General features: G+C 36.6%; 1 protein-coding gene across 6 annotated transcripts in view; it reads left to right on the forward strand.

The window, feature by feature from the left end:
- LOC113911740 (putative RNA-binding protein Luc7-like 2) overlaps nt 1–17,923 on the forward strand; it is a 58,402-nt gene that overhangs the window by 35,159 nt on the left and 5,320 nt on the right. For all 6 annotated transcript variants that reach the window (XM_027574605.2, XM_027574609.2, XM_027574608.2 and 3 more), the window contains 5 exons: nt 1,739–1,849; nt 6,052–6,195; nt 10,509–10,685; nt 12,233–12,324; nt 14,644–14,673. In XM_027574605.2, the coding sequence (XP_027430406.1) occupies nt 1,739–1,849; nt 6,052–6,195; nt 10,509–10,685; nt 12,233–12,324; nt 14,644–14,673 (554 nt within the window). The remainder of the gene's footprint in view (nt 1–1,738; nt 1,850–6,051; nt 6,196–10,508; nt 10,686–12,232; nt 12,325–14,643; nt 14,674–17,923) is intronic.

Genomic DNA, 17,923 nt, shown 5'->3' on the forward strand with positions numbered 1-17,923 from the left:
CTTCTCACTGCTTTGAGATGCCACTTTTATCTTCCCATAAGGAAGTTTTAATAGATAAATCTTGTGAATTTAAAGATGAATTTTAAATGAAAAGAGCTAAAAAGCTATCTTTTTTTTAAAAGATTTTTATTTATTTGAGAGAGAGCACGCACGCGCCTGTGCGCACACATAAGTGGGGTGGGGGGCAGCGGGGGAGGGGCAGAGGGGGAAGGAGAAGCAGACTCTCCTGCTGAGCAGGGAGCCCGACACAGCTCAATCCCAGGACCCCGGGATCATGACCTGAGCAGAAGGCAGATACCTGCCTTCCTATTTAGATACCTATTTAGAAATGCTTCCTAAATAGATACCTATTTGTCATCATAGCTAAGAGCTTTTAAATGAGCCTGTTTCTTTTCTCATTCAGGAAATTCTTAGAATTTGCTATGTGCTGAATAAATTTATATTTTTAATTAAACATTTGTATTTTAAATTCACTCTATTTCTGTACAGTAAAATATGAAAGTCCAAATTGCTTAACTTGGGAATAAATCTTAAAAGTTTAGTTTTAAATTAATTACTACTTAATTACAGACATGCTAATATATGTCTGACAAATGTCATTAATATAATTATTGAACTGAATTTTTACAATGTAGACATTGCTAAAATTCTGACTGGTTTATTCTTTGAAAAGAACTCAAGTTTTCCTGATTGTAACATTTTCATTGTGGAAAATTTGAGAAGCATAGAAAAACAAATTATTAAAAAATACCCATATATTCAAAAAGAATTACTGCTAAAATTTTATGTATGCTCTTCCTTTTTTTTTCCTCTCCTTTATTTTAGAAAATTGGGATTTTTATGGCATATGATACTGTTTACAAATAACATTTTCTTGTATCATTTAAGTATTCTATTAAAACCTTTTTTAATGGCTGAAGATCAAAATTTCTACGTACTTAGGTATTTAAGGTATTTACAACTTTACACCAGAAAAATAACATTGTGAGGAACATCCTTGACTTATTCAGCCTTCTTTATATCTGATTGCTTTCCTAAAAGGCATTTCTGGAAGTAAAATTACGAAGTCAGGGGACATTTAAGTCTTTTTGATACCAGTTACCACATCGCCTTTTTTAAACACTGCACTGATTTGTGGTTTCTTCAGCAGAGTATGAGAGAGGCAATTTCCTTATAGTTTTACCTTTCCTGTAAATTATTTATGTTTACTCTTTACCAATTTGATAGGTGATGAGTAGAATTTTTGATTCATAATTGAACCTGCTTTTGTTACTTTTTTTACTACCCTATTAGCATTTTATTTTATTTATTTATTTTTTAAAGATTTATTTAATTGACAGAGACAGTGAGAGAGGGAACACAAACAGTGGGAGTGGGAGAGGAAGAAGCAGACTTCCCGCTGAGCAGGGAGCCCGATGGCGGGACTCGATCCCAGGACCCTGGGATCATGACCTTAGCCGAAGGCAGACGCTTAACAACTGAGCCACCCCGGCTCCCCCCATTAGCATTTTAAAAAATAAGGTATAGGGGCACCTGGGTGGCTCTTTTGGTTAAGTGTCTGGCCCTTGATCTCAGCTCAGGTCTTGATCTGAGGGTCGTGAGTTCAGGCCTTGCAGTGGGCTCCACACTGGGTGTGGAGCCTATTTAAAAAATAATAAAATTATGTATATTTTGAGTAAAGATATTCCTGAATATAGTTGATTTTTCTGGCGTAATTGTCTTTCAATTAAACTTGCAGGCTATGGATCATCTTCAGTCATTCATTGCAGATTGTGATCGAAGAACAGAAGTGGCTAAGAAAAGATTAGCGGAAACTCAAGAAGAGATTAGTGCTGAAGTGGCGGCAAAGGTAAGAATTTCAATTATTTCATTAGTACTACAAAATACCATTTCAGTTCACTAATTTTAACTTTTTATTTTGAAATAATTACATCCACAGATTGCAAAGACTTAAATAGGGAATTCTCTGAACTCTTCCTCTAGCCTCCCCTATTCACATTTTATACAACTATAGTACGCTGTCAAAGCCAAGAATTGATACTGGTCCAATCTTGACATTTTACTCAGATTTTACCAGTTTTGTGTGCACTTGGTGTGTGTATGTGTATATGTAGCTGTGTGCAGTTTTATCACACGTGTAAGTAACTTGGGTACCTGCCACCATAATTAAGTTACTTCTCTGTAGCATCAGCATGAGCCTCGCTCATCTTACCTCTCTGTAGCCGCATCTGTTCCCCCTCTCCCCTGTCTTCTGGCAACCAATGTATTCTCCAGCTCTATAATTACGTTATTTTACTGAATATTACATAAACGGAATCATGTAACCTTTTGAGATTGGTTCTTTTCACTCAGCACAGGTTCCTTGATTCATACAAGTTGCTGCGTATATCAGTAGTTCATTGCTTTTTTGAGTAGTATTCCATGGTATGGATATACCACAGTTTAACCACACATTGAAAGATGTTTGGATTGTTTGCAGTTACTGGTTAACACCCGTAAAACTGCAGTAAACATTTCATTGCTCTGGATAAATGCCCAAGAATGCAATTTCTGGGTCATGTGGTCATATTTTAAGTCCATTTTTAGTTTTGAAAGCAGGTGTCAAAACTGTTTTCTAGAGCGGCTGTACCAGTTTACACTTCTACCAGCAATGTGTTAGTGATTTGGTTTCTTCACATCTGTGCCAACATTTGGTGGTGTCACTAATTTTCATTTTAGCCATTCTTAGACGTGTGTAGTGATATTTCTTGGTTTCAGTTTGCATTTCCCTAATGCCTAATGATGCTGAACATTTTTTTCATGTGTTTATTTGCCATTTATATACCTCTTTAGTGAATTGTCTGTCTTAAAACCCATTTTCCAAATGGACTGCTCATTTTTTTTAATGTTGAGTTTTGAGTGTTCTTTAGATGTTCTGTTTTACCCCCTACTTTTAAAAAATACTTTATTGTAGGAGCGCCTGGGTGGCCCAAGTCAGTTAAGCATCCAACTCTTGATCTCTCAGCTCAGGTCTGATCTCAGGGTCCTGAGTTCAAGCCCCGCGTTGGGCTCCATGCTGGGTGTGGAGCCTACGTTATTATTATTTTTTTTAATGTGAATTTACATGCAAAAAGTGGAAAAAGGGGTGCCTGGCTGGCTGAGTCAGTAGAGCATGCAACTCTTCATCTCTGGGTTGTGAGTTCGAGCCCCACATTGGATGTAGAGATTACTTATTAAATAAATAAACTTTAAAAATACAAATAAAACCAAGAAAGAAAAGTACAATAAATCCCAATGGATTCATAGTCAGTTTTTTGCTCTTGTTTCATTGTTTTATTTATTAGAAATGGAGCAGGGGAAGGGGCAGAGGGAGAGGGAGAAGCAGACTCCCCACTGAGCAAGGAGCCCAACATGGGGCTGGATCCCAGGACCCTGAGATCATGACCTGAGCCGAAGGCAGACACTTAACCAGCTGAGCCACACAGGCGCCCCTGTTTCATTATTTTAAAAGCAAATTCCAGATGTCACATCGTTTCATCTCTAAAACATAACCATAAAAATCACATCCATAAAGTTAACAATTTTTTAATATTATCTAATATCCTGAATGTGTTCATTTTTCCTATATAGAGTTGGTTTGTTCTAATCAGAATCTTAAAATTAAAGTCCATATAGTGCATTTTGTTGATTTGATGACTTAATACTTTGAAACATTTTGTGCCGTTCAGTATAGTTTGTACATTTTATGAAAATGCAGAATGGAGACAGAGTTTACCCAGATGGAGTTTGGATGACAGCATTAAATACAGTTCTCAGAGATGGATGTACAGAGGGAAATGGATTTCTTTGTTTGAGAAAAGGTTTTTTTGTTTTTTGTTTAAGTAATCTCTACACGCAATGTGGGGCTCGAACTCACAGCCCGAGATCAAGAGTTGCATGCTCTACTGACTGAGCCAGCCAGGTGCCCTGAGGAAACGGTTATTTTTAGGATATGTGCTGCCGAAGTGAGCACGGAAACGGTTATTTTTAATCAACTTTTTCTGAAATGTTCTCTAAAGATGGGATCCTAAAGAGTAGGGATCTAATGTTATGGTTGAAAAAGATCCACAAGTGCTATCTTGGTTTATATGGCATTTTATTGGTTATCTATCACTGTAAAAATGCTGTTTAACAAATTACCTCAAAACTCAGTGACTTAAAACAGTATTTTAGCCCATGAGGTTTCAGTTAATGATTAGGCTGAACTTGACTGGGAAGTTATTCCTGTCTCAGCTGGGCTCACTCACATGTCTTCTGGTCAGTCAGAGGCTGTTGAACCCAATTTAGTCTGGCTGTGTTCTTAGGGTAGTGAAAGAGGTACAAAAAATGTCATACAAGTGCTTTTCAAGCCTTCCCTTCTATCATGTTTGCTGCTGTCCTGTTAAGTAAAGCCAGTTACATGGTCAAATTCAGAATCAGAGTATGATGGTACTAATTATATAGCAAAGAGATGGATACAGTGAAAGGTGAAGAGTTTAAGGCATAATCCAATCATTCTGTGACAGTTATTGAAAAAAAAACTACCACTTTGTTAAAGAGGTAAGAAAATGATAATAGAATTGAAAATTTCTTTGAGGGATGAATATTTTTGACTGAAGGACATTTGGAGAGGTAAAGGTTATTGGCGCACCAGTTTGTTGGGACTGGATGTCCATAACAAATTAAAATCTTCTTTGGTAATATAATTGGCCACACAGCCTGAATACTTTGTGGCCAATATAAAGACTGTATAGGTATCCTGTGCCATTAAAACAATAGGACTGAGCTATATTCTCAGGATGACAGTGATGAAGAGGAGGAGGACGACACAGATTCCCAAGGCAAGAATTTATCCCAGGGGAAAGACATGAACTAAGCTTAAGGGACACAGTGTTATAGTAGTATGCTGAAAATCAGTAATGTGCTGTGCAGTATATGTGCAAGGCACATTTTCTCATTTCTCACAACTGTATGAGATAGGTATTATTCCCACTTCTTTGGTGAGGAAGTGGATTCAGGTTAAGTAATGTCAGAATTACATAGCTGGTAATTGGTTTGGCAATAAGCCAGACCTTTTGGACTCTAAAGTCATATATTTACCTTAAAGAGTATCTGCCAGTTCATTTCTTTTTCTTTTTTTAGATTTATTTTATTTATTTGAGAGAGAGAGCGCACAAGAGGGGGTAGGGTCAGAGGGAAAAGCAGACTCCCTGCTGAGCAGGGAGCCCAATGTGGGACTCGATCCCAGGACTCCAGGATCATGACCTGAGCTGAAGGCAGTCGCTTAACCAACTGAGCCACCCAGGCACTGTACCAGTTCATTTCTTTAACTCCTGTTTAAGCCTATGCTATTTGTTGGGCATTGGAAATACACAGATGGGAAATATAAATAGCTTTCTTTAAGGTGGTGTGATATGTATATAAAAGTATATACATAAGTATATGTATGTACAAAAGTATATGTATAAAAGTATGATATGTACATAAGAGCGTCATGGAAGATAAAAAGATGGCACAAAGGGTTTGGCTCTCTGTGCTTATGTTTAGATGGGGGTGAGATGTGATTGATCAAGAATATTTCACAGAACAGTTGAATCTTGAATGAATCGACATATATGAGTTCGGACAAGGGGAGGTAAGGGATGATGTCTGAGGAAGAGGGATGATATCCTTCTGCAAAGTCACGGAGGCAGAAAACGAGTAAATTTGGGAAACTAGATATAACTATAGATTGTGTTGTGAAGTGGGGGAACAGCAAGAGATGGTTTGGGGCAGTTTTTGGTAAACGGTATTTTATACTTGGAATACACTGCTAAAGCAGAGGTTATAAAGTAATAGTTAAATTGAGATCAGTTGTATTCCTGACCTCACTGCAGTGAGGGCAGGTAGGCTCAAACATCCTCATATCCCACCAGTTCATTTATGATATGCTCAGAAAGCATTATTTATACTCATATTGCCTTAGATAAGTCTTTTCTGAGCATTTATGAAATATTTTGAACTGATAATTTATTCTGCTTTTTATTCATGATCTTCTTTTCTGTTTCTTTCTAGGCAGAACGTGTCCACGAGTTAAATGAAGAAATTGGTAAGTTGTTGGCCAAGGTGGAACAACTGGGAGCTGAAGGAAATGTGGAAGAATCCCAGAAAGTAATGGATGAAGTAGAGAAAGCACGGGCAAAGAAAAGAGAAGCAGAGGTAATAGTTTTTAATGGTAATATGTACAGCCTTACTGTCAAAACAGATCTGATTGGGAATTATTGAAAGTTATTGCTAGTATAGGCAGTTTAAACCATTTAAAAAATTTAGTTAGTCCATGTTATAGTAATGGGTTATGTATCAAAGTTGTGGGTGATTTTGTTATTACTTTAGAGGCTTTGATCTGTTGAAATTTATAACTAGAAAATGAAATTAAACTAGCTAGTCATACACAGCAGTCACATACAGAATGCATAAATGCAGTTCCTGTGATACCCTCCCTCCCTTGACTTTACCACCATGTAACCATAGCATTCTCCCTTCTCTTCCCATCTCAGTACAATCTGCTAGTACTTTGGGAGCCGCCTCCTCTCATTCTTTCTCCATAGCACAGGTCAAAATCTCATATCCTGCAAAGTTCTATTTTGTTTGCCACTTCATGTTTTTTTAGAAAATTGGGGTTTATCCACAGGGGGTTGTATTCTTCCATTTTGCCATCGTCCCCATTGCTCTTAACTCTTAACACACCTCAGTTTAATTTGTTCTTATTCTGCCCTTTTAAAAGGGAAGTCTAGACAAATGATTTTAGCCCATTTGATGCTACAGATTTTCTTCTAGGCACAACTGTAGCTGCATCCCACAGAATTTCATATATTGTTTTTATTTTCATTCATTTCCAATATTTGCTAATATTGCTTATGATTTCTTCTTTGACCTGTGGGTTATTTAGGAGTGTGTTTTTGTATATTTGTTGTTTTTCCAAATATTTTTGTTTTTAATTTAGTTCTGTTGTAGTGAGAGAACATTCGTGTGATTTCAGGTCTCTTAGATATATCAGTACTTATTTTGTGCCCTGAATGTGGTCTTGGTGAACGTTCCATCTATATTTGAAAAGAATGATACTCTGCCTTATTAAATGGAGTGTTCAGATTGAGTCAAGATAGTTGATTGATTATTAAAGTTTGCATATCCTATTGATTTTCTGTTCTATTTACTGAGAGGAGTATTAAAGTCTCCATCTCTAATTGTGGTAGACTTAAACCCAATGTACTAGTGATTACGTTAAATGTAAATGGTCTAAACATTCCAATTAAAAGGCAAAGATTGTGAAACTAGTTTTTTGTTGTTCTTTTTAAGCAAGACTTAGTTGCACCTGAGTGACTCAGTCTGTTAAGTGCTTTCTGCTCAGGTCTTAAAAAAAATAAAATAAAAGCAAGACTTAACTATATGCTAGCTACAAGAAATCTTTAAATATAAAGACAGATTAAAGGTAATAGGATGGGAAAGGATAAACCACGCAGCCATTCTTGTTAATTTTAAAGTCTTAAAATACTCAGGATTTCTTTAAATGTAATTAATATGATTCCAGAAAATAAACACTATGAATTTTTTAACTTTTTTTAAGATTTTATTTATTTGAGAGAGAGAAAACACTGGAGAGAGAGAGCAAGCATGAGTAGGGAGCAAAGGGAGAGGAAGAAGCAGGCTCCTTGCCGAGTAGGGAGCCCAATGTGGGCTCGATCCTGGGATCGTGACCTGAGCCGGAGGCAGATACTTAACCAACTGAGACATCCAGGTGCCCCTAAACACTATGAATTTTAAAATGCAGAATATTTTGTAGCTCATTTCCCCAAAAGACTCAAGTAATGAACCTTAGTAAGCATTATTATTTGCATATTTTGAAGTTTTCGTGAGATTTCATATATATGTATTTGAAGATTTTCTAGTAGCACACAGCGGCTTAACATCTTTAGCATTTTATGTTTTATTATCAGTTGATTTTTACTAGGGACAGGGCATTAAAAAATTTACTTGCTCATTATAGATTGTGTTCAGCTGCACATAGTAGAAAACTTATAATGGCTTAACCAAGGAAGGGTTTTGTTTTTCTCATTTATGAAATCGTGATTAGAGAGTCGGGCTGGTACAGCAGCCTCCTTGATTCCATCAAGCACACGGGCTATTTCTGGCTTTATGTTCAGCCATCCTTACTACATGGATTCATCTTTATGCTTATCAATTTGTGTTGGCCTTATGGCTACCATGCCAGAAGCCTTTTCTCTCTACATAACTAGAAAGAGGAAGAAGAGTAACAAGGCACAAAAACTGAGTTGACTTGCCTCCTAGTGTCATGTCTTTTTCTTTTTTTTTTTAAGATTTTATTTATTGAGAGAGAGCTCACGAGAGAGCATGAACTGGGGTGGAGGGTGGGCAGAGGGAGTGGGAGAAGCAGAAGCAGATTCCTCGTTGAATAGGGAGCCAGTGAGGCTGATCCCAGGACACTATGTTCATGACCTGAGCCAAAGGCAGATGCTTAACCCACTGAACCACCCAGATCCCGTTTCTCTTTTTAAAAAACTTTTATTTTGAAATATCTTCAGAAAAGTTTAAGAAATAGTATAAGGAATTCCCCTATATCCCCTATATCCTTCACCCAAATGTTAACATTTTACCATATTTGCTTTGTCTTTCTCCTCGTGTGTGTGTGTGTGTGTGTGTGTGTGTGTGTGTGTGTGTTTTTAAACTGTTTGGCATTAAGTTATAGATATGATGTCTCTTTATCCCCAAATAGTCCAGTGTGTATTTTTTAAAGACAAGGATATTCTATTACATAACCGCAGTAGAATGATCTGAATCAGAAATTAACACTGATACAGTACTGTTAATGAATCTGAAGACTTTATGCAGATTTTTCCAATTACCACAGTAATGTTCATTTTTACTAAAAAATTTTTGTTCTTTGTTTAAGACCCAGTTCAGGATCATGTGCTGCATTTAGCTGTTAATGTCCCTCTAGGCTTCTTTAATCTGGAACTTCAGTCTTTGACATGATCTTGACAGTTTTGAAGAGTAGAGGCTAGTTATTTTGTAAAATGTCCTTCAGTTTGGGTCTGTCTGATTTTTCTTCCTGGTTAGATTTTTGACAGTACCATTGAAGTAATGTTATATCTGCTCCGAAGTCACACGTTAGTGATTTGTCCCATTTCTGGTGATTGGCCTGTTTTTCCACTATGAAGTTACAGTACTTTCTTTTTGTAACTGTAAATATTGTTTCCCATCACTTTCTGGTCCACAGGTGATAGCAGCTATTGTTTTTTTGTTGTTGTTGTTGTTGTTTTTTTTGGTCTCAGTCTATTGACTCCATTAGAAAGGACTTTTCTATGGATTCCATCCAACTTGAGTATCTCCCTAGCCAAAGCTCTGTGGAGGCTTGGGAATGTAATGTCTTCTAGCTGGACATGCTGCTGGCCTCAAAAGGAAAAAAAAAAGGATACAGTGGATATACAAATCCACTAATACTTAATATTTCATTAATGAACTTAAAATGGTTGCATGTAAGACTTTATCTCATTAAGGCATCTTTCATTGCTTGTGTTATAGAACTGTTCCTCTTCGTGGAAAGTCTTTTTTGTTTTTTTTTTGACCGAGAGAGAGAGAGCGAGAGAGGGAACACAAGCAGGGGGAGTGGGAGAGGGAGAAGCAGGCTTCCCGTGGAGCAGGGAGCCCGATGTGGGGCTCGATCCCAGGACCCTGGGACCATGACCTGAGCCGAAGGCAGACGCTTAACGACTGAGCCACCCAGGCGCCCCCCTCTTAGTGGAAAGTCTTATAATTTATATGCCCTGTCCACATTTTTCCAAAGGGGGAGAAAATGATCTATGGGAAAGAAGGCACTGGAAGGAAACTGTGTCCAAGACATATATTCTTTCTCTGCTAGGGTGGATGACTGCTTCCTTGGTCCTTCACTGATACATAGTTTTGGGGTTGCTACATCTCATTTTTAACAAAAATTGTAGAAAACAAAGCATTGTAGAACACTGAGAAAACTTTTTCCAAAAGTCATATTCTCTATCATGGTGGAATTCTTTTTTTTTAAAGATTTTATTTATTTATTTGACAGAGAGAGACACAGCGAGAGAGGGAACACAAGCAGGGGGAGTGGTAGAGGGAGAAGCAGGCTTCCTGCTGAGCAGGGAGCCTGATGTGGGGCTGGGGCTCGATCCCAGGACCCTGGGATCATGATCTGAGTCGAAGGTAGACGCTTAACGACTGAGCCACTCAGGTGCCCCTATCATGGTAGAATTCTTCTAGTAGTTCTTGGCAAAGTGCAGTTGAGTCTCTGATCTTTTACCTCCAGTGAAAGAGATCCCAAGGACAGAGGATGGGAATAGAGGAACCCATCGTTTTTGTGACAAAAATAGCCATACTTTTGTTATTCGTTAGAAAACATTTTTTTGTATAAACATAATGTATTTTGTGTAATGGTATGGACTCAGGTTTATATGAACATTGTTTTTCTCACTTTTGTTTAGGAAGTTTATCGGAATTCTATGCCAGCTTCCAGTTTCCAACAACAGAAACTTCGAGTCTGTGAAGTCTGCTCTGCCTATTTAGGTCTTCATGATAATGATAGACGACTGGCTGATCATTTTGGGGGTAAACTGCACCTGGGATTTATTGAAATAAGAGAGAAGCTTGAAGAATTAAAGGTACATTGGTAAATTAATGTCATATGCTTTATCTAATTTAGCCATCCATTGTTTTGATGTGTATTAAGTTATCTTTTTGTATAAGGTTCTTGACTATTGAGTCTGCTAACAACTCATACCGAATAGTGTAAGATTATAAATGGAGATAACAACTGGTTTAATGGATGATGTCTGAGAAACAGACTTTTAAATAATGTCCCCTTATTCTGGGAGGTAATATTTTGTGTAAATAGGACATTGAATTAGTCTGGCAAACTGGGTTCTAAACTAATTCTTTCATGTAAATTCCCCCAAAATTTTTATTTTCTTTGACATAAAATTAACAATATAACATTAGTATAATATTTACTTTAAAGGAAGATTGAGAAAACGAGACTAGTATTTATTTGAAATATTTTGCAGTTCTTCACTAAATAGCAAGCTTGTAGGACCTCTAGTTTTACTTTATGCTCCTGCTCCCATTTCAGCAAGGAATTAGAATGAAACCTATCTTTAAAAAAAGGACAGTTACTGTCACGTATATGGCTATTGTGAGAAAGGCAATACAGTTCTTACTCATGTGCAGAATTCTTTTGAGAAGATATGGAAACAACACAGGGTATTTCTAAAGATGTAAGCAAAATCAGAGTAAATGGATATAATCAGTTTACTTTCCAACAATCTGATGTGGCTAGTTTTTTAAAAATTGTGGCACTGTAGCATTTTGTCACGAATGGAAGAATGGCTCAAGGATGGCAAACACTGGATAGTGAAATTAACCCAGAATCTGTAGTTTGATCTTTAAAATAATGAGTCAGATACACTTAGGGACATATCCATATTTGTAATTAACAGTGAGCTCTTCTAAGTATTCTGAGTAGCTGGGATGATTTTTGGTAAGTTTTTATTTAAAATGACAAAAGTGTTTCACCATATCAAATGGTTACTAGGCTCTGAATTAAAACTCAAAAATAGTACCTATTTGGGAATCTTTGCAGTTAATAGACCTAGCAACAGGACTGTTTAGCGTCTTACTGGTATTTTTTGAAGCAACAGAATTGGGATGGGAAATGACAGAAGACATTTTTATCTTGGAAATGAGAGAATAGGAACTTGTAGTGATTTATAATGCTTTAGTGTCCTTTAAAAAATTACAAAATATGTACACCTTCCTGGCTCAGTTGGTAGAGTGTGTGCCTCTTGATCTCAGGGTCGTGAGTTGAAGCCCCACATTGGGTGTAGAGATTACTAAAAAAATAAACTTGAAAAAATACAAAATAATGTTAGAAAACATTCATAGGAGAAAATGATTTTGAAATATTAAGTCATAAAGAAATACAAAATTCTACAAATGTTCCCCAGAAGGGGGAAAGATTTTGGAAACTAGACTTGTAAGCTTAATGATTTTTACCCAGCAAAACTTTTAATTGTTATTAAACAGATTTTGATATTATTTATACTGTATCAGGAACCAGATACAGTAGAGTTTAGGGTAATTCTTCTTAAGAATGAACCCAGTAAGTAATGCTCCTCATTTTTTATTATTTGACCTGTCATTGTCTTTTAAGAGAGTTGTAGCTGAGAAACAGGAGAAAAGAAATCAGGAACGCCTGAAACGAAGAGAAGAAAGGGAGAGAGAAGAAAGAGAGAAGCTGAGGAGGTATGGAGTGATTAATTGAATAGTTCAAGTATGTGAAGTTGAAGTTCCCTGGCTCTAAAAAGAGGTGTGATTGATACAGGATATTAGGTGTTAAAAATAAATCTAGACATGGGAGATTTTTGTTTACTTTTGAAAATGTTACTATGTGAAAGTGTTCATACAAATATGTTATGGCCGTCTAAGTCAAGGTGATTTCCTTCAAAATGTGTGGAAGGGTAAATAGTCACATCCTTATTTTTTGTAAGATTGACTACAAAGCTTTTCTAGCCCTCTGATTTTCATAATGGCTAGATTTGTACCAGATTGGTATCAAACTTTTCATTTTTGTGATATACTTTATTCTTGACAAAGGTTTGAGTTTTGGGGTACCTGGCTGGTTTAGTTGGTAGAGCATATGGCTCTTAATCTCAAGGCTGTGGGTTGGATCCCCACATTGGGTGTAAAGATGTTTTAAAAATAAGATCTTAAAAAAATTATTTTATATCATACTTGGATTCTGTAATTCCTCAATTCTAGGAGCTATAAACTATTAAAATTGTATAAATAATAGCCAAATGTATGCAGTTCTTTTTATATTGGTATTCATTCGTTCATAAAACCCTATTCTTCATATTTAGAATGGTTAAATGTTCTGAGTGACTTTTACCCATTGTCAACAAATTGTGTGACATCATGGTGGCAATCTTCTTTGAATTCATGTACATAACTTTTTTAATAACCTTACAACGGACAGGTATGCCACAAAAGAATTACCTGCAGTTCTAATTTATGGTGTTCCCTTAATTGTATTGCACATCTCTGAAACTTAAATACTCTATCTCCAGATTTTGTGCCTAATTAAAACCCTTTATAATATATGACTTGATCACGCTGGCTTTCCCCAAGCTTTGAGCATGTTATATTTGTTTATTTTAAGATGTTTAAACTAACTTTGTGTTACATGGCTTGTAGCAGGTAATATTTTTGCACTGTAATGAAAAAGGAAACATAAGTACATGTGGATATTTTGCCTTTTTTAGGGGAAATGCTGTCATACATCCATTGATAAATATGTTCTTCATTTACCATAATTTTTTATCTCGTAGCTTTATCACTATTCTCTTTTGTGTACACTGAGTTTCTATGGGAATAGTGCTCAGCATTTTGATATAAGACCATATAAGTGGCATTAGAAATCTCAGTTTGTTAAAATTCTGTAAGTAGTGCCACTGATTTATATGATTCAACTGTGAAATGATAGTTGAATGAGAAAGAAAAATTCTTTGCCATGACTACATTTTCACGTCTATAGATGACAAAGTATATCACATCTTACTCCTTTGTTGCCAGCTGACCAATTTCTTTTAACATTGATTATAAAATGTAATGCTATTTCAGAAAGGTGTTTAAAATTTTTTTTAAATCTGTAAACTTGAGGAAATACTATAACCAAGAATGAAAAATAAATCATAAGCAAGTACAGAGTTAAGCAAGATGGGATTCCAACTATGGTATTGAAAAGGATAATGATAAAAATCACTGCCACTTACTAAGTGCCTATTTATCAGGCACGGTGCTAAGAATTTACCTACAGTAGTTCATCTAATCCTTATAATCCTCCTGTGAAATTTCTATTACTGTCCTTCTTTCGCAAATGACAAGCAAAGCTTAGAGAAGGTTTATAATCTGTCCAGGTGACAGATAATGGTGCAGCCAGAGTTTTAAAACGTAATTCAGGCTGAGTTAAAAGCCATCCTTTAGTTGTGCTATGTATTCCCCACAAAAGACACCTGTGGTTTTCTAGTACCCATAATATTAGCCATTACTGTTGAGTGTTAATTGTGTGCTAGGGAATCGTGTCTTTTTAAGAAAGAGATGTTGTAAGATTGAATTGGGTGTTCTAGGGATTATACTCTGAGGTTGCAGTTTGAAAGTGAATACATCTCCAAAAAAAAAAAAGTGAATACATCTCAGATTATAGAAAATTTTCTCTGTTCCCAGAGGGAAAGAAGAAATTACAGAGATATAAATAACAAAGACTTTTTCCCAGGTTGGGAATTGATTTCTGGAGAATTAGTGAGTGGTGATGTACCATGTTATAGTCTCCTAGGAGCATATTCTTTTTAAGAGCCGGGTATCGTAGTTAGGGGATCTCATATGCCAAGGTGGGAAAGTCTGTATAGTTTATGGTGTATTTTGGAAAAATTTGTGTGCATTCATATGTGCCTTATATTTATAGAATTAATAAAAAGATTAGCAATCAGGAAGAGTGTAATTTTAACAGTACATTGTACTTTTTCTCACTTCTTTTTTTCTAAAAATAGATACTCTTTTTTTTAGGTCTCGATCACATAGCAAGAATCCCAAAAGGTAAGCATATGCAAAATATATATAATTAGTGAAGTTCTTTTTTTTCAGAGGTAGTTTTTGTAGATTAAATATCTTTTGAAAATGAATGAGAATTACTAAGTTAGTACTCTTAATTCTTTTGTAGTTCAAGTTCGGGCATTGTGTTTTAAGATGAAACTGGTTAGAAGGTACTCGTGAACTGTAACTTTATTTTATCAGAGTAAAGTTATATATAGTGTGGTGTTAAAAGTAAAGCTAAAAATACTGGGGTGCCTGGTTGGCTCAGTTTGTGGAGCATGTGACTTCCTGATCTTGGGGTTGTGAGTTCAAGCCCCACATTGGGAATAGAGCCTACTGAAAAAAATAAGGAAAGCTTAAGAATATTTTAGAATATTTCTTTAAAATCTTTAGAAGCGCAGGTAAAACACATGACAGAATTTATTTTTAAAATCATTTTGGGTGGTACATGTCAAACGCAAGTCTAAGAGGTTATACCTGTTGAAAATATAAGTAGGTTAAGTAGTTGAATACATTTTTTTTTAAAGATTTTATTTATTTGAGAGAGATAGCAGGCATTGGGGCACAGGGCAGAGGGAGAGGGAGAAGCAGACTCACCACTGTGCAGGGAGCCCGATGAAGGGCTTGATCCCAGGACCCTGGGATCATGACCTGAGCTGAAGGAAGACACTTAACCAACTGAGCCACCCAAATGTATTCAGCCCTACTTGAATACATTTTTGAAAGAAGGATCCATAGTGGGTTATTGAAGAGAAACTAAAATGCTTATTAGTTTACACCCTGATCTTCACTTTATATGGGTTTATTATCCCTTTGTATATTGATGACAAAACTCTAAAATTTTGACTTTCGGCATTAAAATTTGAGGGCTTTTTGAAGACTCTCTTTATAGTTTTTACTAGTTGCTGGAAACTTTTTTCTAACTGAGAAAGGTGGGGAAACATGGTGTATGTCATCATTTTTAATACTTCATGTGCAGTTTCCATGAGTCCATCCCCACCTAGAATACCCTTTCTTATTGTCAAGTCCTACCATTTTTCTTGTTCAGATCACATCTTTTTGAAACCTTCCAGGTATTCTTATCTCTAAAGAGTAATTATTTCTTGAGAACTTTTCCCTATAAACTAGAGCATTTGTTGTTATAAAAGAATAACCTGTCCAGTTGTGTCAGCCAATTTGTATTGTTTCTGAAGTCTAGGATGAGAAATAGAAACATTGGGGTACCTGGGTGGCTCAGTCCTTAAGCGTCTGCCTTCGGCTCAGGTCATGATCCCAGGGTCCTGGGATTGAGCCCCACATCGGGCTCCCTGCTCTGCGGGAAGCCTGTTTCTCCCTCTCCCACTCACCCTGCTGTGTTCCCTCTCTCGCTGTCTCTCTGTCAAATAGATAAATCTTTTAAAAAAAAATAGAAACATTAATTGGTGATACTATTCTTATTTACCGGTTGATTCATGCAAATTAGTCCCTCTGTTGAATAGATACTTAAACTGTGTACATAGAACATCCTCAGATATTGAGGCCAGAAATTTAATTTCTACTGTTCTACTCCCAGCTAGTTGCCTCATGATTACAATAGCCTCTTGACTGGTCTCTTAATTTCTGTACTTGCCCAATTCTCTTCTCCACCTCAGTCTGTTTTTCACACATCAGCCAGAATGTGAGCTCTTTAAAAAGTGAAACAAATTACATCAGCCCTCTTTTCAAACTCTCCAAAGGTGTTCCGTTTCACTTAGGAGAAGTGGAAATCCTCGCCATAGCTTTTCAAGTAGAGTGATTGATCTGAGAGCGGGGTAGGAACTAGTTTATGTCATGTGTCAGGATATTTATTAATAACTTCCCCTTGCTCTTTATATAATTTATCATTGAGAGCATCCTGGTTTGAATTATGAGGTACTGGGTCATCCTGCTTGTAGGTAAGACCCCTGAATTATTCCCCTTGCTCACTTCATTCCAGCCGAACAGGTATCTTTTAGTACTTCAACATTCTGAACTTTCTTGTACCACAGGGCCTTTACACCTGTGTTCCCCCTACCTGAAGCACCCTAGTTTGAGATGGCTGATTAGCTGATTACCTTATTTCATCTTTGCTTAGATGCCGTTTTACCAGAAAAGCCTTTTCTATCTATCCTTTATAAAAGATTACCACCTCATTTCTGTCCATCTTTACCTCCTTGATATAGCATTTCTTTACTAGCTGACGTATCTTTGTTGACTGCTAACATATCTTTGTGGACTTCTTTCTGGAGCATAACCTCCATGAGGTGTTACGGACTTTGCTTTATTTGCTGCTCAGTCTTTTTCTAGTACCTAGAACAGTGCAGTGTGCACCCAGTAAATACTTTAAAAATTTTTTTTTGGATTTTATTTGAGAGAAGGAGAGCGAGCGAGAGAGCACGAGTGGGAAGAGGGGCAGAGGGAGAGGGAGAAGCAGACTCCCCACGGAGCAGGGAGCCCGATGCGGGGCTCGATCCCAGGACCCTGGGATCATGACCTGAGCCGAAGGCAGATGCCCAACGACTGAGCCACCCAGGCGCCCCTAAATACTTTTTAAATGAATAATTGTCTAGAATTTTTTAAAAGATGAATGAAATTATGCATTGAAAGACACAGATTCATTGTAATAGCTCAGTGAGTGACTAAACAAAATACCATTTAATAAAACTTGGATTGAATGAATTTTATGTTCTTTTCCCTATGCTCCTTTTCAGAGATACTTTATTGTTGAAGTACTCAACTGTGGTTGATGCTGGGTCCACTATATATGTCTTTCTTTGAATATAATGTTGACATAAGCTGAATGCTTTTAAACTTCATTTAACAAAATCATCACTTGAAAGTGAGCTGTTTGTAAATTGTATCACCTGAATATGCTTTTGTGAATTTATCAAATTATGAGAAAACATCACATTCTTAAAGTGACTCAGTTTTTAACAGCTTTATTGGGGTATAATTTACATAAGTTCACCCATTTAAACTGTACAGGTCAATCATTTTTTAGTGAATTCAGAGTTGTGGAACTGTCAAAGTCAAGTTTAGGTAGTTGCCCTTACTCTTAAAATGACCTTTAGAAGAAAGTTGCATATCTTTTTTCCTGCTTGTTTTCTCTCAAATGTTTTATGTCCTCTGCATGTGCCATTTCAACCCTCAGCCCACACATACGTTGATAGTTTTGTGACGCAGCGGAGGCTACACGAGTGTTTGTCTTCTGGCTTCTTCAAAACATTTTTCCTTTTCTCTAAACTGTTCTCTGCTC

The sequence above is a fragment of the Zalophus californianus genome, chromosome 12, assembly GCF_009762305.2.
Source record: "Zalophus californianus isolate mZalCal1 chromosome 12, mZalCal1.pri.v2, whole genome shotgun sequence".
In the NCBI taxonomy this organism is placed as follows: domain Eukaryota; kingdom Metazoa; phylum Chordata; class Mammalia; order Carnivora; family Otariidae; genus Zalophus; species Zalophus californianus.